The sequence below is a fragment of the Melanaphis sacchari genome, unplaced genomic scaffold, assembly GCF_002803265.2.
Source record: "Melanaphis sacchari strain LSU unplaced genomic scaffold, SCAv2.0 Contig106_pilon_pilon, whole genome shotgun sequence".
NCBI lineage: Eukaryota > Metazoa > Arthropoda > Insecta > Hemiptera > Aphididae > Melanaphis > Melanaphis sacchari.
Genome location: NW_020270400.1, coordinates 436094 through 460852, shown reverse-complemented (window position 1 = coordinate 460852; position 24759 = coordinate 436094). Strand labels below are relative to the sequence as shown.

General features: G+C 25.0%; 1 protein-coding gene across 1 annotated transcript in view; it reads right to left on the bottom strand.

Moving 5' to 3' along the window:
- The window catches only part of LOC112603338 (ankyrin repeat and fibronectin type-III domain-containing protein 1), a 138428-nt gene that overhangs the window by 77139 nt on the left and 36530 nt on the right, over window positions 1–24759 (bottom strand). Inside the window, exon 4 of the mRNA XM_025351856.1 lies at window positions 18200–18383. Within this exon, the coding sequence (XP_025207641.1) occupies window positions 18200–18383 (184 nt within the window). The remainder of the gene's footprint in view (window positions 1–18199; window positions 18384–24759) is intronic.

The following is a 24759-nucleotide window of genomic DNA, read 5'->3' as shown; positions in this document are numbered from 1 at the left end:
TACACGCTCTAATTGAGTTTCGTTAAAATCGATGTATAACCGAGGTGACAGTATAGCTTCACACCGGACTATTCATTTTTAACAGTAGATTATCATAGTTCACGGTAGAAACAAATTATGTTATGTATGGTGGATGGATGGGGGAACACGCACCTGGTTTTATTTTCGTTCGAAGCGTGGCAAAAGCTCCGAGGTTAACTAGTCGAGGCGGTCGCGGTCAGTAGCTCATCTAGACACTTGGTATGCGCAGTGTGTTTTTTAGCCGTGTTACGTTTTGAAGGGTTAACAATTCGAATAAATTTAAATAAAAAAAAGCATTTCACTATATCATATTCACCGTAAACAAACGAGAACGGAAAAAAAATAAGCAACACGTCAATACTTCGTTGTTTCAGTGTAGGCTGTAGAGACATACGCCTACACCTGTCCCGTTTCGCTCACCTCTTTCAGGATTAAGTCTCGTTGAAATTACATTTTATCTCAGAGATATCGTTGTAATAAAAAAAAGAAAACTATTATGAGTGTCTAGTAGTGTTTTTGGCTTATTGTACATTTTGACTGTACACGTAAGGTTTCATTTTTTTATTTTTATTTGTTACTGTTTTCTATAGTTAGACAATAGATTTTAAAATTAGTACGTATCAAAATTCAATCTATGTTCAATTTCCGACCAATGCTTTGGCTGCAAATGAATCTTTCGGAGCACGTCTACTATACTTTCTCCTACCATATCCCTAAAAAAATAAATAATGATAATGTTTTTCAAAACATATACGCATATAAAAATAAATATAAATCATTACAAAATCAATATTTTTACTTTGATTTTAGAAAGCCTTAGTTTTTAATGTTTTAATATCCATCATGTATTTTAATTAATTTATATTTATTATAAGTTTATATTTCCGGTTCTTAAATTATAATATTAACAACACGCAATTGATACTTAAACATTATATTCATATGGTTAATTTTTTTTTTTTTTTTTTAATATATTGAAAAGATACATAACTAAAATTATTATTGTTTTTAAAATTTTAGTTCAAATACAACTATAATTATTCACTCAAGTTAATTATACTAATTTAATTTTAAATTAATTGAAAATTTTAAAAGCCTGAAACTGTACAAATACTTAAAATATTTTATAAAACGTATTACGTAAATCATTATTTTTGATGCTTATTAAGAATCAAATATGTTTATTTTACCATGTAAACCTTTTACTGTATTTTATTATAAATAATGTATGCATCTATATTTTATATTTTGTATACGAATAGTATTCTATAACTATTCCATTGCAAATTTGACTAATAATAACATGGAAATTTATTCTATTTCATTTTTATCAACAAGTTCAGTTTTAGCATATTATTTATTAATTTAAATTACTTTTTATACTAACAACCTGTTTTAAGAGAAACAAATAAAAAAATAATATAAACACGCGTATAAATACATTTTTGTTTGAAATACGTTTGATTTACGTCTTTCAAATGTTGTGAAACAAAAATATTGAAAAAGCATAATAACTCAACGCATAATCTTCATCAATTTTTTAAACACAATTTTAAAATTATGTATACATATTACACACGTGTATATAAATTATACACGAATATTATACTTAAAAAACTAAACGACTTTAACTTAAATATATTAGCTTTCAAAAATTATAAAATACTATATTTATGATGTAATAAAAGTGTACATTTTAATAGAATGAACTTTAGGGTCTATAGTATAAGCTAAAATTGACGCCCCCGTGTAGGTACACCTACTGAAACAAATTTTAATTATTTTTATAATCAATATGTAAATTAAATTTTATTTCTTCCTTTATTAATAATATATTATTTTTCACAATGTGTGTTAGTTGGAGAATTCAAAATAAACATAATACCTACCTATTCTTTTTTAAATAAAATATAATTTAAACTTAAATTTTAAAATTGTAATAATTTATTATACGTGATATATATTTAAATTAAATAGTTATTCATTGTAATAAATTATGATATGATTAAAAAAAAAAAATCAATCGATAAATTAATCAATACAATATTACAAATTAATAAACAATAATATGTACTTATTAGAAAAATATAAAATGATAATTACAAATTATTTATAATATACATAGGATTTATATTTGTGTCATTAAATGAGTATATTATATTCAAATAAAAATAATTCGTCAAGCTTAAAATAAAAGTTTTACCCTTGTTTTTAATCCAGAATATACTTGAAATATAACAAATTCTAAATAATTTTTATTTGTTGTAATTAATTAGGTATGATTCTATAATCTATATGTATATTTAAAGATAATCGAATGCTGTTTGGTAAGTAACACGAATGCTTTTTATGTAAGTATTTGTGGTTAAGATATATTTATAATGAAAATGTTTGTACACTTATACCAGTTAAATCAAATTAAATGCAAATTCAACTAATTCTTAAAATTAGCATAAGAAACGTCTTTTGAATTATATTAAATATTATATTATGTTTATGAGGTAAACTCATTTTTGTAGTTAAAAAAAATTATTATATTTTTTATGTAAATTAATTAGTTAAAAAAATAATAAAATTCTTCAATATACGAATACTCACGTTATTCATCCAATATTCTGTGTGCGTTTCTATTTCAACTATAGAAAGGGGAAAGTAGAAAACTAAACTTACTCAAGGCTAAGATATAAGTATTGATCAAATGTTGAACAAAATGTGATGAAATTTATAGAAAAAAGTTGATATTTTTCCCGAAAAATTCTTATATGTTTTATTGACTTATATTATAATAATTAATATTACTGTAAAAGTTTATTCACTTTGAACTTTATTCTAATATAAAAGTAAACGCGCTTTATTTAAACAACTGTAATATACTATAATTAACCCCAAATTTTATTTACGTGACATCATGGGTAGGGGGGGGGGTATTTGAACGTTAAATGATCAATAAATCCAACCCTTGTCCATCTATGTGTTTGCCATACATACGCCATTATATTATATTATTGTGTTTGTATTATACTAAATTTGACCATATTTTATAATTTATCCTAAATAGGCAAAAGTAACAAATACAAGTGTTAAAAACGGGGTATTAATATTTTTTTCTAGAATTGCTTTTAAAATCGATTCATTAAGTTTATATTAAGGGTAAAATACAAATTAAATACTACATATGAACAAATTCTTTGCGAAATTGAACGTTAGAATAATAATTAATAAAATTAAATCATATTATTGAAAATTGGTCATGTTATAGGTTTAATAATGAGTGAAAATTGAGGAAAATCTACAACACCCACAAAGCTAATATTTGATTACTTTAAGGGCACGTGTCACGTGCGGATAGGAAAACCATTACGTGGCGAAGAGAAAATATAACTACGAGAAACATATTTCCTTTATGCTGTTTTCCAAGGTTTTCTAGAAACGTGACAGCATAGATTAATAATAATAAATTTCGATCAAAAATGAACAAAGTCTATAGCAGAAAGTAGCTAAAATATAACGATAAACACCTAAAGGAGAACCTAACCACAAAAAAAAAAAAACAAAAACCAAAAAGCCATAAATGTAAAGTATCGTCTAGACACAAACGATTAAGTTATATGACAGAATGGAACGTAATAACACATAATACTAAAATATGTTTAATCGATTACACCATAATTTAATCAACACATTTTATACTTTATTACAATCGTATGCCAACTAATAATTTATTATTATCATAATTCTGTATTATTGAAATATTTCATTCGGGTTACTGGCGAGGTATCTCCGCCATTTTGAAACGCCGTAATACGGCCATATATTATATGTTACAGAGTGTTTTTTACAAAAACTGGAATCATTACATTATAATAAATATGCATAAAAAATTGGCTCAAAAAAAATATTTTTAAAATCTTGTACTTCTAGTTACTTACTGTACCATAGTTTTGTCGTTATTTGATATCTGAAAACCAATCAGTGAGTACCTGGCTATATTAGCGTGTCTATTGAACAATGAAACAGTGTGGAATAACAACAGGGGCAGGGCAGACTGCCCTGGCAGACACCGGAAATCCCGATGGCCCGTTACAGTAATAGGTTAAATGGCACGATAACATTTTAGAAATTAAAAATATAGTATACGAAATAACATAAAAATATAATATTTATAATTCATGAATAACTAATAAGTAAATAAATCATCGGCTCGTGTGATTTTAAGTATCATAATGATCGATAATTTAATAGTATTATTATATCATCAAGTGATAATTTATACGATCTACTAAATATACATATAGATATGTATGGGCGAATAGCATGCATATAAATTTACTTATAAGCTATAATTATTATTTTTATTTTCGTAAGACTATTTGGGCCATAGCTTTATCTATTAAAATAAATATGATCCAAATTCTTCAAAATAAATTTCTAAAAATATACCTTTAAGTACCGTGGGGTTACGAGAAGTCGTCAATTCCATAATGATTTGGGAATACCTCTCATAAATACATGAATCAAAATCCAATTTAAAAACTTTCAGGCTATGCTAAAAGACTCAGCAGAGCTCGTCACATCTGAGGAAAAAAAGTCAATGACGTCTGCGTCCTTGAATTCCTTAAAATTTTCTTTTCAAGACTTCCTCTCCTATCAGATGCTGAATACCCACCAACAGAAAAATGAAAATGAAAATCCTCATTAACAATTACATTCGTAATTTATAATATCACTGATAACACATAATTATTATTAACCTATGTTTTCAATAAAGTTTAAAGTTAATTATATACAATTAACAAATTGTATAACAGAAGTATGTGTAATAGCACCAAGTGAGCTGAAACATTTTGTAACTAATAAGTAAAAAAAAAGTAAAACAAATACTCGTAATAACTAATAACGACGTTACTGCAAACAGAGCGCTGGTGGTCGTCCGCACTTATCGCAGATTGCAAAAAAAAAAAAAAAAAAAATGGTGTAACGTAACGAAATTGCGCGTTTTATTTTATTCGTTTGCGTTTAATGAGATTATAATATTAAAGACAACATCGGGAGAACACTAGTGATATTATCGAGAAAAAAAAACTGAATAATGAAAAAAAATGCAAATCTATGTTAATTTTAACATAGTACATTAAAATGTGTACATTTATAAATATTTTATACGCGTGTAATGTGTTTATTTATATCTGTATATTAAATGTCGAAAATATTTTTTGAAATAATAAATGTCTTTTTTTTTATCATTATTATATTTTTAGTATACTTATGACCAAATTATTTGTCCTCAGTTAATTGTTGGCCCTGCAAAAAAAAAAAATTCCCAGCTTGAAATATTAACCCAATTCGCCCCCCAAATAACGATATTATTACGCCATTTCATTCTTTAAACCATGGTGTAAAATGGTGCCAAAATCACGTGACGTTTTATTTTTCCCGTGGATTTTGCAAAAAACACCATCGAATATTAATTATTGAATATTCTTCACGACGTATGAGAAATACCTTAAAAATAACATAGTTGTTTTTTTTTTTTGTTTTTTTTGTGACGGTAATACTGAAAATTTCGTTTTTTGTCACCTCACCGAGTATTCGCGAGTATAATCAACTATTTAAGGTACTAAATGGTGACATTCGATGAAAAAATACGGCGTGCGTAACGTCTGAATATTATTATTACATCACCACCAAAATCCACTTGTATCAACGACCGTGTATTGTAATTTATATTAAATTAGTAGGTATGACCATAGGTTGATAGTCCCCGCCGTGAAGAAGATGACTACGTCAAGTCTGCGGCTATGCCTGCAGGCTCGCCACAACCGAGTTTGACGTCATAGATGATACGCCGCCATGAGTATAATACGATATTAAACGTCTTACGGCAGTTGCAGACCTCGTGTAACATAGTTTGTAATATATTGTGTATCATGATATTCTCTTAGGTAATTGAATTCATCCGATACGGTGTCTACCGGTAAACGCAAGTACGATACCTACAATAATAATTATTATTCTAGTGTTCCGGTTGCTGTCGCGGTTTCTCATCGGTTCGACCGTATATTCGCGGTTATTCTCGGGCTTAGGTATCTAAAAATCCTTTTGTTTTTATTCGAGCTTCAAGCGTGGTCAATCGCACAAAATTCCATTATCATATCGAAATCTGATCCATTTCATTCGTTTATCGTCAGAATGGTTTAAGTTCTTCGACATTTTAAGATCTCATATATTACGGAAATTTTTAGATAATAATATAAGCTAATAAATAATAATTTATATTTTATGGTCATTTTTGATATTAGGAAACATTATCGTACAATATTGAACATTCACTGATAATTTAAATTATAAATGTTTAAATCGTTATATACCTAACTGTTGTTTTAAATGTGTTAAACTTAAGATTTTATAATCAATGGTTTCTATTGATTTTAACATTATAATAATAGATGTTATCCTATTTTGAGACCATAGCCCATAGGGCATAAGTACTAATAAAATAAATCCTATTTTCTAACAACAATAACAGCACATAAATAGTAAATATCAAACAAATATTTTAAGACCAACTCACTCAAAACTTGTCTTTCAAAACTCATGAAAATTTAACTTAAAGTTTGTTTCCACAGAAATCCTTGAGTGGTAAACACCTTCAAATTCATAAATAAAATAAATCAACAATTACAAACTTATTATAATTATTGTACTATGATGTGCAGTCGTATTGGCGAATAAATTATACCGTGTTACGGTATTTTATTGATCGTCTATATTATTAGGAGTTTGATGCCATGTTTCATAGAGATTTCAGTTTTGAGCGAGACGATGATGGATCACGGTAGTTGAAAATATGGTAATTCGAAGAATTATATAATATTATGTGGGTGGTTTGTCTTCATTTTTTTTTTGCACTTCCTTGTGAATTTTGACACGCTAGCCTGAATTGTGATTTTCTATATCACCGATGTATCATGAAATATTTGTCACCGAGTATTTTATTTGGTATGATGTGCGGTGTATCAAATATTTATTTATTTATTTATTTATTTTTTTACCTTTTATCGTATAACACATTGGTATCTCTTTCATAAATAATATTTTTGATGTTCTGTAGGGAGCAATAGACATCAGACAATTTGTCTACAGTTGTTCGAATTTTAGTTTATATTTTTTCTCTGATATAGTTTGAACAGTTAATGTACACCGACATCATATTATTTTAACATTCCGTTTATTCTTTGAACTTCGAAATGAACAATTTTACAAACAATTATAAATATATTGTTATAGTTACTATATTATATATATATATATATGAAAAAAAAAAAATAATTACCTTTTCAGTTCAATTTTTTGTTCTTACAAATTCGTATCAAAGACACGCGCGCTTCAATAATTAAAACAATATTTGTTTATCGCCAAAACGTGGAATGCTAAATTTTGTAATCATACTTTACATAAAACACATAAATACTAAACAGACTTAATAAACAATAAGCCAATGCCATTAAATTTCTATTTAAATTTAAAATTTGGTTTGTTTAAAAGGCATTCAACAAAACTTATTTTCAGCATTATAAAAATATTATCAAAGAAATTTCCGTAAGATTGAGTCAACAATATATGAATTATTATTGTTAACTATTAATTAGTACGTAAGTTAAAGGGTTTTTAGGTTTCCAGTATTTGTTTTGTTGAATAATTAAATAAACATATTTTTTTTAGATTCAAATTTAAATTCAATATTTTATTTTCTGAAATTTAAGGTTTTTGGTAATTAAAGTGTATTAAGGCATTCGCTATATAGTTTCTAAGTATTTTATTTTTGACTATGTTACGATAAAAAAGAAAAAAAAATGATTTCTCATAAAATATAATTTAAAACACGTGTTCATTGCACACATAATGTGATTTTCCAAGAAGTATGCTTTGCTGCTGTCATCACTTACCATTGATGGTGGTTTCTATATTATATTAATTAATTATTTTGTTATTTATGATGGTATTGTTAAATTAAAACAATAAAATGGAAAAGAGGAGAATATAAATTAATTAAGTCCTTATAGATGCTAGATTATTTTCTGCTAATAAGCAATATAATTTTAACATACAAGTTTCAATGATTAAGTTTGAAAAAATGTTGGTACTTATTGGAATGTTTTGGTGAATATTTTGTAATTTTTAAACATGTGTTGATTGTAAGTTGTAACACATTATTACACTGAAGTATAATGAAAAAAGTTCTAATACCTAAGTATATATGCATAAGTATAAATAAACTTTTTTTCTGGTATTAAAAATAATACGATTATGCTCTATTTATACCATTTATAGTACAAACTGGGGAATGATAGAATTTAAAATTTACAAAACATGAATAATAATAGAAATCATCAAATTTCAAATACAAATTGTGAAAATTCATTGAAGAATAGTTAGAATAGTATATACTTGAAATTAGACATAACAAGTGTCGAGTATGTGTGAAGTATCCATATCTAATTAAAGTACAAAATATCTCTTCTAAAAAAGAGGTGAGATTAAATAGACATTTTGGTTTTATTTAGACTATAAAACGGATTTGTACGTTTACAAGAATTTTTGAGTGATATTGGTATTAAAGCACACTATAGGTATGATCATTTATTTTGTATTGTACCCAGTAAACGTAATTTTGTTCTTCATTGCCCCATTAGTGTGATTGTACTCTTGTTACTGTTATGAGTCTTTAACTTATTTTCATTTTCTCTACGATAATAGTTTCAAGTTAAAAAAATAATTGCATGTTTTCTAAAAAAACCTTTATACTATATTGTTTGTTACATTAAGTTTATACCAAGCTTATGTCATTTAAGTTTTTTTATTATTGATGATAAAATATTTAGAGTCCATTATTACCAAGAAACAATATACTATCTATAGGTAAATATCTACTTAATTTATACATCTCCTCTTTTTTTAATTCCTGTTTTAATTTAACAAAGTTAATTAAATATGATAATAAACCGTGGTTGTAATATTTTTATAAGCGACAAAATTTACTATGTACAAATAAATTACATTTTATTTTTTTTTTATACAATTTTTCTTGGTAAAAAAAAAATTATTTTACTAATACTTAAGTAAAAATAAATATTTAATTACTGATATAAATTTTCTCTTGGTATAAACTATAAGCTTGTAATTGATAAATTGTCCAAGGACTAGTGATTATAGAAAAAAAATGAATTTAAAATGTAAAACGAAAAAATTACAAAACAGTAAATACTGATTTAATATCAAGTTTAAAACATATATTACTACTTTTATTTTATTTTTGCAGGTCAAAAACAGCGTTTTAGAAAAATATAAGTATAAATATACATCATGCCCCTCCCCTTATCGCTGCTATTAATGGTGCACAATAGTTTATGCAGTACTCTACACTCGCGGCTATTATAACTTATAATATTATACTTAAATAAACAAATAAAATTAAAATATTTTTAAAAAAATGGCAAAATTGAATTTGGGTAGCATATTGAGTAGTTAAAACGTTAAATGTTTCGTAAATTACTTCTACTTAGCTTCGTCAAACTTTTTAAAATTTGTTTCTTTACGCAATTTCTTCATAATTATGGCTCCCAAAATTAAATTAATTAGTTTGTGACAGCCAGAATACAATGTTAGATACAAAACTTTCATGCTTTAATACAAAAACGTTTGGTAAACAGAAAAATTATAAGAAAGTTATGCAGACGTGATGAATGGAAACCGTCTACGCAGTTGTAGAAACGTACACGAATGGAATAATACATAGGTACACGGTAATCATAATAAATTGTGTGTAATTTATTGTTTACTTATAATTGTTTTAATGGCATAACATTAATTATAATTGCCTCATTTTATTAATAAAGCCTGTTATAACACATTTTCATATTTCTAAATAATTTTAACGGATTAGACGGTATTCTTAGATGTTGATTTAAATATTTTTCGAATCTACTTAGATAATTAGAATTTAAAATATCATTCAATATTGAATATTATAAAAACATGAATTTTAAGCACTTATAGAATAAATCTGTCATTAAAAATAAAAACAATACTTAGTGCTAAAATACATGAAATAATGGACCGTAGGACCGTTTCTCTTTTGTAAATAAAATTAAATATTTAAAAAAAAAAGTTAATTTTTGTACATAGGTTTTTAGTTTATGTAATCATTAAGTAAGTCACTGTAATGGACATTGTGCTAAATTTAAACTTAATGATAAATCATTACTTACAAAAAACAAGTATTAGTGGAGACGGCTTGTCAGCCTAAATTTAAACGGGTGTTTGCTTAAAATAATATATAGGTACCTATTATATATTAATAATTTAATTATTTTTATTAATAATACAGTAGGTTGAATCTAATTATATTGTATGTAATATTCTTCTAATAATATTTTCAATTTGTTTTTTTTTTTATTGAAATTAAAAATACCGTAAGATTTTTCATTTAATATGATGACTTTTGTTTGGTAATCGTGCATATTGTCGGGACAGTGCAGATTTTTTGCCGTTTTACGCGTCACATAATATATTATATCCGTCAAAATTCGCACCAGCATAATACACTAATGTTACCATAATATAATGATAAAATACACCTTTATGTTTGTCCATTTTCTGGATTACTCACTGATACGATTAAAATGTATCTCTATGATGATGTATTATAACGCAACACACTATGCCCAGCCATTAAACCATAACGATTCAAATCAAATAATCGTTTCTCTAATGCGTTGAAACGTACTAACTCGGCAGTCGAAAAAATAAAGAGAAAATACCCCGTCATCAAATTTGAATGTCAAATGTAGGTACCCAAAATATATGTTTATAGATTACAGTACAACCCAAATTTTGTATGACCAAAATGATGGGAATTGCGGAAGAACCAATATAATCTCCGCACTATTTTCGTCATTCGAAACCCGGAAGATCCAATGTAAATATTGTGCATTCAAATAAACATCGAAATATTTCATAATTTTTTACACGCATGGTTCAACAGCGCGGAAACATGAAATAATAGAATATTATTCAAATTCGATGATGATATTCTCTCTCAGCGCTGGACGTAGCACGCCGCCGGGTGAAACGTGTTCAATCATATTATAATATTATTATTATTATGCTTTTATTATGAACCGAGCGCGTAGTGGAATTCATTGTTCTATTATTATTGCACTGACGTGTTGTCGATAGTTCTAATAATTATTATTTGAATTATGCATATCATTATCAACAACACGCCATTTCGGTTAATATCGTATAGTTGTTTGCGTTTCGCTTATTGGCTATTGTCAATAACCTTTAACTATGCGTCGTGTGTTTTGGCAGTTGGTTTGTACAAGATAAATGCGTAACATTTTCCTTGCCGATTGCGCCACCTTTTACCGCCGTGCCGCACATATCTACACACACACACACACACACATTGTTAGTGCCATCGATCAGTACCTACCGCGGACATTTGAAATGTTTTATTTACGGTCGACTTATCATTTTCTCGCGAAACTATTGATTTCCGTGTGTAATGGCCATAATATGTATACACCTATATAGAATACGCACGTGATAAATCTATATTGAAATCCTTTGATTTATTTCTTTTTAGAAATTCGTTGGACCTAAAACGAGATTTCGTTATTATTGTCCTCATTGGCGATTCGTATCTTTTCCTCTTTATCGGACACCGATCGCGAAATCGTTTTACCGTATCTACAACACTTGGTTAAAGGTGTACATATTCATAAAATATACAAGCGAAATGGCATATGACAAAGTACTTAATGCTGATCTCTTAGCCAAAACGTATTCAATGCGCGGCGATGGTTATTTTAGTCAAAAACTGCCGTTTCCCATTAGAATTGAATAGTCCATGCTCAAGTTTTATTTCTATGTCATTATAATGTACCTACTCAATATACACTACACATCGACTACGATGTAAACGTAGCCTCGTCGTGTGTGAATAGAAAAATACGAATACACATACAAACTGAGAGTCAATAATTACAATTGATATGTAGTACCGTATACAAAACTTACGATTAATTAATATATTATAAAGTTTCTCTCAACAACACAAAACGTAATAAAGCATTTTAGAACCAACAGTTTATAAGATATACACGAGGAACGAAACTTTATGATGAAAATTCATTAATTATTACATTTTGTTCCATTTTTCGTGTTCGTGTTTTTGTTTAATTAATTATTTTTTTTTTTTTTATCTTGTGATATTTGATAAGAAGTATTTTGTTCGTAACAAAAGCTTACACTTTTATAACGGACAGACGACAATATATAGTAAACTAAAAGATAAGACATATTTTTTAGGAAGAATAGCAATTTGTTCACTACCATTAGCATTTACACAGAACATTTTATATTTACTTAAGATAGTTTTATGAACATCAATGACGTTAACGTCAATTTTAAAATCTTTCAATCAATAACTAGTTACGGTGATGAGATTTTCATTATTAAAATTAACGGTAATTTAATTAGCTTTTGTGAAACAATAACAATTGTAATACACCTACTTAAAGTCGTTTTATACACAATTATTTTTTAGAAGACCTTAATGTTTAAAAATAGTTTGAATTGCTTTTAATATTTATTTATTACATAGACTTTATAGATCAATTTATTTTATAAAATTTATATAATATCATAATTTATACAGATTTATGTGGAATAATTAACCAACATGTGATAGAGAATAAAAAAAAAAAAAAAAAAATTTGGTTACTTGTATAAAAAAAAAACCATTGATTAACGGTACTTAGATTTGAATAAAAAGAGAAAGGCTGCAGTAAAATTTAACCAAAAGATCTGAAGATTAATTTAAATATTATTTCTTATTCTTATTTATTAAGATCTTTTATTTTTGTTTGTACGATAAATAACTAAAACAAATCTAATTTAATAATATATTTATTTATTCTATTTATTTGTTTTATCAGTAAAAGTAAATTTGTAATTCGTTTGATAGAGTAAATACTAAAATACCATAGTGATAAATTATAGAGAATCGTGACTTCGGATGTTTGAATTACCGTGCAATTGTATATACTTGAAATTCATAGAATTGCATAACAATAGTTATATTGCGGCTTTAGGTAAGTATTGCTTATGAGTTAATTAAGATTAGTAAACAGTAAAGAAGAAAATACATTTTCATGGATTTAGACCATGAAATTTTCACTTTGTTTTTCAGTGGTATATTGCTAACTAGTAGTATTCTCTTACTTGTGTTCCATAAATTAATAATTTTTTTTTTTTTAATTATGTTATCAAATGTACCTTCTATTTTGTACTTATTAGATTTAATTTGATTGTATAATACATAGATAAAATAAAAAAACGAAATCCAGCTAATATTATTTATAAGCTATAACTAATATATAATCTGTTTAAAAATATTATAACTACAGTTTAATAAATACTTAATATATATTACTTTTATTTTTACTAAACAAATGTTTTTAATATAGTTTACTTAGATTTTCGAACTATATATTTTATGGTAATTATTGGTTCAATGTACTTTTTACTCTATTACATGGTTAGAATTACTTATAGAGAAATAAAATAATAATTTTTACTTAACTTATAATTAATAAACATTTACTGTTATATTATATTTTTATACATACATAATCTGACCAATTTCGTTTTATAAATTATATGCACCAACCCCGGGTAAAATAAAAATAAATGTTGGTATAATCTATGTAGAGTAAATAAGATAATAAGTAATAACTATTGCGCGTTGTAATAATAATACACCAAACGACCTATCCTAACTCAATTTAAGAGTACATTTTTTAGTAAAATATATATTTCCAAGAAAACATAATTTTTTAATATTACTTTAACAATTTTCATACATTTCAATGGTATTTAATGATTGCGTGAATACGTATTCACGCGCAATGTGAATGCTAAGAATCAATAATTAAATATTCATCTTTTAATACTTACTTATTACTATTTCACAAATTTTACTTTTGATGCTAACTACTTATTTTCATGTTCTTAGAACCACACTTTGACCCATTTAATTAATAACAAATAAATATGTTAAAAAACTAGATAATATTTAAGCTAGATTTAGTTTAATATCTATTTAAATGTCAAGCTAATATGATCAATATATTTTATATTAAATTTATTTATTAAATTTAACGAAATTTAACGAATCATAAATGTATTTATTATTGGTTGTGGTAACTAAATGCAATTCAATTTATGTTTGAAGTTAAATTATGTAATTATTATTGAGGGACCAAGATATGATATTTTATAATACATTTATATTTAAAAATCGAGTTATTTATAGAACTATATTATTTATACACTAAATTTAGTGTTTATACTTGAATATTTTGTTTAAACTTTCGATTAGAAAGTTTTTAATAATTTACAATAAGGAGTAAGTATTTATAACTATATTCTATATATTTCATAACTTTTTTTATAAACCATAATTTTTAATGATAATTATAGTTTTGGCATTAATTTATTTTATTTTTGTTTTTTATAATTCACAATTAAAAATATGTTGATTATTGAATAATGATTATTCAAAGACGTTTACTAAATATTGCAAGAGTTTGTAAAATATCATAACAAATCGATTAGTATTAATTATAGTATATATTATGCACAACTCATTATGTATGTTTACTTCTGGAAACCGATGACTTCACATTACTTAATTTACAATCAAATATGCCATAAAGGGTTCAGAAATAATTTTCAACACATAATATTATATAGACAAATGTAAAGTATATTTGAAATTTTCGAGTGACTTAATTTAATTGAAATTTCTTGTTTGTAATTAAATATTTCAATACTACCTATACTAAACTTAATATTCTATTTGGTAAAGGATATTATACTCATAATAGATACACTTTTGATATACCTATATTAAATAAGTAAAATCAATATTTTACTGAATTTCGGTATTAAATTAACACTATGTTGGTATAGTTCCATTTAAAAATGAATAGTATGTTTAAATATGAAGATATTATAAACGCGTATTTGCCTAGATAAATATTTCCTCGTTGTAGGAACATAGTTTACTAAAAAATGCAACATTGGAAGTATTAAGATATTATATGACAATCAACAATGGAGACAGATTTAAATAATTAAATAATTTTAAAATGTAATCGCTATTCACTGAATTTTCATTTCTGATGATAAGTATAAAATTTTAATTTACTTTAAATATATTACTAATTTATAATACATTTTAAATTTTTAGTTTTAATCTTTGAGAGGTTGTAATGTGTAAACAAGATTATCCATCTTATTGGTAACTATTGTCGTGTTAATAATTTCGTATTCATTACTTGATTCAATAATTTAAAAAAAAATCTTTAATTAAAGTTTATTTTTATGAACCTTTGACATTCAAAAAATGTTTACAGCTTATAGTACTATTAAGTTTTTCTTATTACCATGATTTTATAACTACGCATCGATTGACTTGCACTATCATATTATATCCATATATTATATAAGATAATTACTAAAAATTGGTTTGCAAATACAAAGCGCTCGAATGCTATCAAATTAAAAATATTAGTACAATACTAGTGTCCTGATATGTGATAAGTGTTCAATCGTAGTATCCTACTCGTACTTTCCCATATTCTATTTTTAGAGAAAATTAATAAATATATAGATATTTTTTTGTTTATTTTTATGTGTTTTATTAGTTTTAATTCAGTAAGAGTTATCAAAAATAATTTTTCATTATACAATAAGATAGCGTCAAACGAATGATAGCGGATGTAATAATAACTTTACTCGTCTAAGTAATGAGACGTGTAGCTAAACGTCTGACAGTTATTATACGATAAAATTCTTTTATATAAGTATAAAGCCTATAAAGGTATACTTTATTTTTGGATTCGTAACTATTGATTTAACTGGATTTTAAACGCCAATAAATTCTACCTTAGTAAAATGTAAATTTAAATAAAAATAAACAGGAAAAGAGAAAAAAATATCAAAGTAAAAAGTAAGTCAAAGAAGATTTAGGCATCACCCTTTTTGACCAAAATGTATCTTTACCTTTTCGACCAGTGTAACTTTTCGGCCAGTTAAGTTTTCTTTAAATTTTACTCTTGTAAACATTGAACTTAAACATTTTTTTTATATTTTGTTAAATATGATTTTATCTATAAATATAATTTTTAATTATTAAAATTTTAACAACTGTGTGGAAAAATACGCCTTTGTAAATACGTCAAAAATTAAGATTAAGTTATTTTTTTATAATTTAATATTTATTTGACTAATGTATGTGTGAAAATATAATAAAATAAAATAATTTGTGAAATGTTTTATCATATTTATCTTAGTCAAATTGAATACTAATTTTTGTTTAACGAATTTTACTATTTTTATAGTCATCACTCATCAGTATAAGCTTAATTTCGTTTATAGTAGGTTTTTCGGAAATAAAGATACAATAGAATTATTACTTGTTTGATATAATATTAATTTAAAAATTGTCAAGTTTAGTTATTATAATTTAAATTATAAAGAAAATTCAAATTGTACTGATTGAAAGAATACCGTCCAAAGATTTACTTATACTCCATTTAATTAGAATATTTCAAGATGTTTAAAGTTCATTTTTAACAAAAATACTTTGAAAATTTAATAATGTATTACAATGCATTTTACTATAATTTTTGTAAGTACATAACGATTAAAGAATCGTATAACAAATATCATTATATTTTTGAAATAAATCCTATACTTATTAATTATTTAATGTATTTAACTTGACTTTTTACATTTTTATAAAATATTTATTTATCATTTAAAAATATACATTCAATGATTTAGTAAGTATTGAATAAAATAAATGATTCTATTCACTTATAATATTTGTATTTCAATAGTAAGATTATAGATGGACATACAATTAATGTAATCATAAGCATGTCATTAATGACTCTATTCACTTAAATATGTATCTTAATACTAAACTGAATTTTTAACTACATAAGTTTTTAATAATACTAAATAACTATGTTAAATAGGTCATTGTCTAACAGAAAATTTCAAAAACAATTATTTTTTTTTTTTTTTGTTTTTGTCTGTATGTATGAGATCTAGTCAAATCATTCACTCACCGCACTCACTCGGGCGGATAAATTCAATAAATGTCCGTCAACTTGTTTTGAAAAAAAATATACGCTAGATAAGTTATATAGCGAATGAAAAAAAATCAAACATTTAATCTTATAGCGAAGAGGGAATTTCTATACTCGAGGCAAAGTTTTCTAGGATAGTGGAAAATACCCGCACACGAGAAAACTACATAATGAAAATGAGAGAATACCACAGCCACACAGTGTCATGTGTAATAATATACTTAAATTAATTTAAAATGTTTTTCTTATAATCTTATTTCAATTATAAATTTCATTAATATAATCTTAAAAGAACAACTATTTAAACAAACCTATACATTTTTAATGAAAATAATTCAAAAATAATATTGCTTTATAGTCAGAATATATGTTATAAATGTGTAGATATTATTTTTTTTGTTCATTTATAGGTATAAAATAACATTATTTTTGCTATTAATTATAAAACTATCAAAGATCATATTAATTAAATTTGATAAATGGGTATCTTACAATGTTCTAATTAAAATTTGAGACAAAAATGTCTTAATAATCTCTATTTTGAAAAACTCTATATTATAAAGATCACAGAACTATAGAAGTTATAGAAAATTCAACACAGTTTATTAAATTAAATCGGAAACACATCTCACACAATATAAAATAAGTTTTCTTTCATCTACCCATCTACGTATATAATAAGTAACAATAAACCATTTATTTTTCGAATGTGATAAACCTTCTGTTTTTGTATTGTACGTGTTCATCTAGTACGGGTGCCGTTATCTCCGGTGTATTGCATTTTAGAAGCAGATGAAGTGGTTTCAATATAGTTAAATTAAAAATGATAAGCACGGGGTGGGTTTCAAATCGTGAATGTCGTGTAAGAACGTATAATAATATACGATTTCATAACCACACGTCGTGTCCGAAACTAAAAACAAATCGAGAAAAAAATATAATCATACTCGTTTAAATATACAGTTCGTGTATCTTTTTCGTCACTGCTTCGACGGCGGTTAGCTACGTTATGGTTTTGATGTTTGTTAGGCTTTCCACACTTGTTAGGCGATACAACCGGAGAGAATTTGATGCAAGGAGAACGAAATACATTTGTCGAGGACTTAACAGATTTCTTAGCACCAAAATTACCTGAAAAAAAAAATAACGATTTAAAAAATTATATTAAATTTGTCGTAATAAATCATTCAGTATTTATTAGTTGATTACAAAACAGCAATATTATTCGGACATAAACGTTATTAATTATTTTTAACCATAAAACAAGTCATCATTGTTTATCGTTTATATCAAACCAATCATTATTTAATCAAATAAATCCCTGTATTCAGTGATGCATACTCGGTGTGTGGGATTTACAAGCAGTTTTACTGTGATATAATTTAAAAAAAAAAAAAAAACTTAATTACCAAAATATATCAGAAAAGTTCACATAATTCTACGCGTTGCAAGTTTGAACACGTTTTATTAAAAGTATATGATTTAATATTCAAATTTATTATTTTTACCTTTAACGGAACAAATAATATGAAATATTAAAACATTCTATGATACAATTGATTCATGATTTGAAATATGCATTACCATATTTCATTCAGGTATCAATATTTAATTTTATTGAAAGATTAGAAACATTTATATGAAATAAAATTACCGAATGTCAAGGAAAAAAACGTTTTTGGCACAAGTATGCACATTGTACATGTTTGTTTTTATATATAGACCTGATAACCAGGCAGTTAATTTCTAGGTATCCCTGAGGTACAATCACGGTTCCTCGGGCACATCAATGCGATGGAGACGCATCGCTTTATTATGGAAAACAAGGTAAAGAGGATGCATGTAACTTGTTTTTTTATCGTATAGAGAATGACCGATAAATTAAACAAAACTATATGAACCTTATTAAAACGGCATTACATCTTCATGCACCACAAGTAATATAAATATATATTATACAATTCTGTCATCGATCTTGTATCAATACATCTTTTTTTTACGCGAACAACAATTTAATATTACTATAGGTAATAGTATTCTAATTTTTCGTGATAAAACTTGTAGCTTAATATTATTATTTGTGTTTTTGTATCATTATGTAATATTTATTAATTAATAATATATTGCGTTTACAAAAGCTCATATTCGCATTATGTTTCCCGTTTTTTAGCGTACATAGAACTAAGTTTAATGTATACTACGCTAAAGATAAATAACTAAATTTTTTTTGAAAGTTCGAAAATAGATCAATTATTGATATGTATACATCCAACGACTAATATTATGGCACACTATGCGTAATTCGAAATAAAATGTATCAGTACTATTATAGCATTAAAAACCATATTACAAAATGTATTATAATATACACAAATACACATGACATATATATATAAATTTTAGGCGTTTGTGTGATTCGTTTATGTATAGTAATAATCAGTATGATATATATGTGTCACACAACGTGTTGAAAAATTAAAATATCGAAAAATTACGAAGTACCAACTCCGATAAAGCACAAACAATGTTGTTACATTTAAGTAAGGCTATAATTTGCTAATTTAATATTAAAACAAATTAAACTAAACGTAAGCTATTGACCATAATTTATGCATGCTAATATTAACTGGTAAAACAAAGACAATAATGAATAACTGAAGAAGTGGCATAAAATATATATTATTACCATTTTATATAAAAACTAATACTTATTACTAATAATTTCATTTTAGGAGTATTATTCATGATATAATTAATGATATTATGTAGTAAGCTTATATTATAAGTTATATTTTTGCTCACACAAAATATGCATTCATAGCACGAGTAATTGATAAATCATCACAAATACTAAAAAATATATTCAAAATAAAACTATAAAAGAAAAAAAAACTTTTTACTGGTCATGTTTAAATTTATAGCTAGGATGAATTAATAAATAAGTACACTAACATTTAAAAAAACATTCAAAAATATACCTAAGAATATTATGTTTTTTAATATGCGATAATACAAAACACAGTATAGTACCTATATAAATATTTAATTAAAATGAATTATTAAGTATTATTATAAACAATAAATTATGAATTTCAAAGCATAAAAATATTTATCTTTTTAAAACTATTGTTTGCAATATTTTCTTTAATACAAGTACAACAAAAAATTTGTATTTTTTTTTTTTATTGAGTTATGAACCACTTTTTAGAAGCCTTGTATTAAATTATTAAACATTTTTACCTATTCATAAATTTTTTATTAGCATTTATAAAAAAATAAATTAATTAATAGAAAATCACAAACGTACATAATACGTATATTATTATGTATAGAAAACGGTTATATATTATTTAATGAAAATTTCAAGTTTTTACGGTTATTTATTTTCGAATTACACTAAAAATAAAATCGATGGATTTGTATACATAAATTCCGGGTTTTCCTAAATTGTTCATTTATTTTTGCCAATTAATTTGAAAAATGCTGGTAATTTTTAATTTTGACCTCACTAATGTATGGGACTAAATCCGATTGTCTATCCTAAATCACCCTCAAAGTTGAAAATCGATAAATTTGTAATCAAGTATACAGAGAAAAAAACAAATACACATTACTATGAAATGATACATTTATCGCTCCACTCGGAATCTAAAAAAAAAATAAAGAAAAATACATATAATTATTTTAAAAGCAATGTATTCATTCATTTGGAATCTAAAATATACATTTCATCAGCCACATCCAAGTTCATGGGAAAATCGCATGGACGCCCCTAAAACCGATATTGGGCGATATGATAAATCAACCGGCACTAATAGTTTTAGCAAACGATCTGTAAATCGTTGCTAGATAATATAAATGACAACAATGCTTTCATGTCACTATGAGCTCTTTGTACTATTTCTAGTAATAATATTCATAGTTGCATAGAAATACAAAGAGTAAGTTTAGAAGGACCATAATATTAATTAATAAACACGTATTGTACATATTAATCATGAATAATACCTATGGAAGATAAATTCAAATGTATTATTTATGTAATCAACAATATTTGACGGTGAATAACTTTTTTCAACGTACATACAAAATCATTTTATTTGCAAATTATAATGCTATTTTAATATTCAAATACTTTTCATATTAATTAATTTTTATGGTGTAAAATTTTTATGAATCATACGTCATAAAAACAGTTAACGGCTACAATATGAATTATTTAAAAAAAAAATTATATGATTTTTTTTTCTGAAAGTATTTTTACTAATTAAAAATTGATTTAATAACAAAACGTCTAAACGAACTTAGATTAGTAAAAATTATGATAGATTAATACAAAAGATCAAAAGAAATTATGGTTTATAAATTAAAATATAACAAAACATAATTATAAAATAGAAGATTATTATCAATTAACAAAGAACTTTTTTTTTAAACTTAATTTTAAAATAAGAAGTTAATATGACCATTTATTAGTATTTAGTAATAATTACTACGAATGATTATGGCTTAAAAAATATGTTACTAAATGGTTAAATACTATTAAAATTTTAAAGCATATCAATATTGTAAGTAATAAAAAATAATTTTTTTTTTAATCATACAATCTTCAATTTTTAATTGTATAGTAAACAAAACATAACTGTTAAAATAAATAAAACTGGCATGTAGTATACTTTAATATTTACACTTGTCTTATGTTGAACTCGTTCAAAATACATATTAATTACAAAACTAAAAGCTATATAGAAGTGGTAGTAACAAAGTGAACAATATTTAGCTCTTAAAACATTATATTATATTATAATAGTTTCAGAAGCAGGCAATCCTTTTATCTCAGTAAATATAAAATATCATTGTCATTTTAAGAGGGTTTATATTAAATGAAACATATAAAACATAATGTAGGTGTTATTATTTTTGTAGTAGATGCTATAATATAAATATATATTTATTTTTTATTTTTGTTAAAAAAAATGAATTAATTTAACGAATTTTCGGGTATATCAAAACAAATAAAAATAGTTTATTAGTTTAATAGAAGTAAAGGATAATATAGTACTATCAAACTCATATAAATTAAATGTATCTATTTAAAATACACAAGCTCGTTTGTTATTATTTACGGAACACGGTTTCGGTATGAAATTTAATCAACAATGAAAAATATTATAACAAATCGTGTATAATGTCAAAGATAAAAATGAAAATCATTAAATGTTAAAAATAGATCAATCATTAAATTTGAAAAATAACTATAATTAGGGACTACTAAAAAATATCAATAGGCGTTTATAACACATATTAGGCGTGTATATTGTAAATATTATAAAATAGAAATTTTTTTAACTGTAAAAACCAAATATTTTAAAAATTACATCATGTTCACATCTAAAAATTAAAAGTTTTTAAAAATTACAGTCCCTACGCCTGATTGATTTACTTTTCACAGACAAGACATTTCTTCAAATCTTGTTCTTTTGTTTCTTTTTTTTTTTAAATTTCTAGAGCAATCAATAGGTTCTCAGCGAAGCGTGTATCAAAAAGTTTATGCCTGTAAGGGCTTACTAAAGTTACCAGAACAGTGTTAAATCTGATGGTAAAGTTACTGCCGTGTGCCAGTGTGGCTACTGAACTCCACATGCACAGTTCCTTGGGGAACCCCGAATTGCATATACGCAATGCAAGTTGCAAAACAGGTTTAAATTCGTGTGACAAACTTAATTATAATGTAGAAAGTTCATTGATACTGACTTGACTTAGTCATTGTTTCTGATAAGTCATCATATAGAATAGATATGGCAGCGTGCCGATGCTATTCCACATTTTAAATGATAGGTATAAAATAAACGTTTTAGATTATACGATTTTCTACGAGAAAGGAATAAATCGTATACTGTAATAACGTTCCTATAGTCAACTGGAAAAATATTAGAATTTTCGAAATTTTTGATTTATAATTTTCACTAAACTATATAATTAAATCGAATAACTATAATATTCTTTGGAAGCACGTTAATCAACTGATTACAATTTTTAGTTGGTTATAAAACTTAAAGTTTGGACGATGATGAAAGAATAACTATCATAAATTATAATCGAGTAGTTGTTTGATAAACGAAAAATTTAAGTATACGTATTAGAAAATCCAAATTATTTAGATGTTTTGATACTCACCAAATTTAAATGCAGAAAGCTGGATAATTGCTAGTACGTAATTTATGAATCTAAAATTAAACGCAACTGATTATAAATTTTATTGGCTTATCAATTTCGATTCTTAATTAAATTTAAATCACTCAAACTCTATAGGTACTCAATATATAAAATGTATAACATAATATATGCTGATATAAGGAACTTTAATTTATCGTTTAGAATGTTTAAATTGTCAGACGATAAAAACATAGATATGACATATTATTTATGCATTTTAAATGACAATCTGAAACTTAATACAAGAAAAAATAGTTTTTATTTTTTCATTTGACTGTTATAATCTCATCGTTATTTAGGTAAGAGTTAATCGATTTTGTTTAACTTATTTGATTTAGACAATACTGTAGGTTTATACTAACAAGTATTAACGGATTACATTGATTGTATTCTCTCAACTGTCTCCGTCGTAAAGACGAACTCATTTATTTTTAAGAAAGCCGTCTGCACCCTATATTTTCTAGGCTTACAACCCCAAAACAAAACTTTGTTCTAAATAAATAATAGACCGTATAAATAAATCGATTAATATTAATGAAAATTGTCTGATATCAATCTAACTATTAATTTTTATAGATTGTCTAATGCATTCTATAAATTAAATATTTTATAGTTAACCGTGTGACATATATAGTTATATATATTTAATATAATATAAATAAGTCTTAGAGATATTCAGATATTTTTCTATTTAATTATAATATGAACATCATGATTTGATTTTAAGTTATCATATAAAAAATAATCAATTTCTTTTTACATTGGGAGGCAACTATTAGTATGAGCCCATATTATATGTTTCACCTAATGAACAATTGTAGGATGTTTTAAATGGTCAGAATTGGAACTCGGATACCTGTTAATTTAATAGAAAGGATTATGAACCTTCTCGCAGAAACATAGTGGCACTCACATACTAGGGATCACAAAATAACGACACATTGATGAATTTTATATAGTCCACAAACGGGAAATTCATTTCTTTAAATGTTTACTATTTTTTTTTTTTTTTTTTTTTTTTTAAGGTGAATTTAAAGATATGTTCATTAGCTCATTAATTTTGAATTAATTTTTATAATTTTAACTTTTCTTTCATTGGATAAACATATACATTCGATTTTTATAGACATAAAAACTTCCTATATTTCTAAAGCTACCCTCCAAAAGTATTAATTGATGATCCCTAATATATACTACTATTCCTCTTTATAGATTGCACTTAAATAATCTTAGGTATACACATTTTATTTTAACATAAAACTGTAATTTTATTATTCAATAATTAATAGTT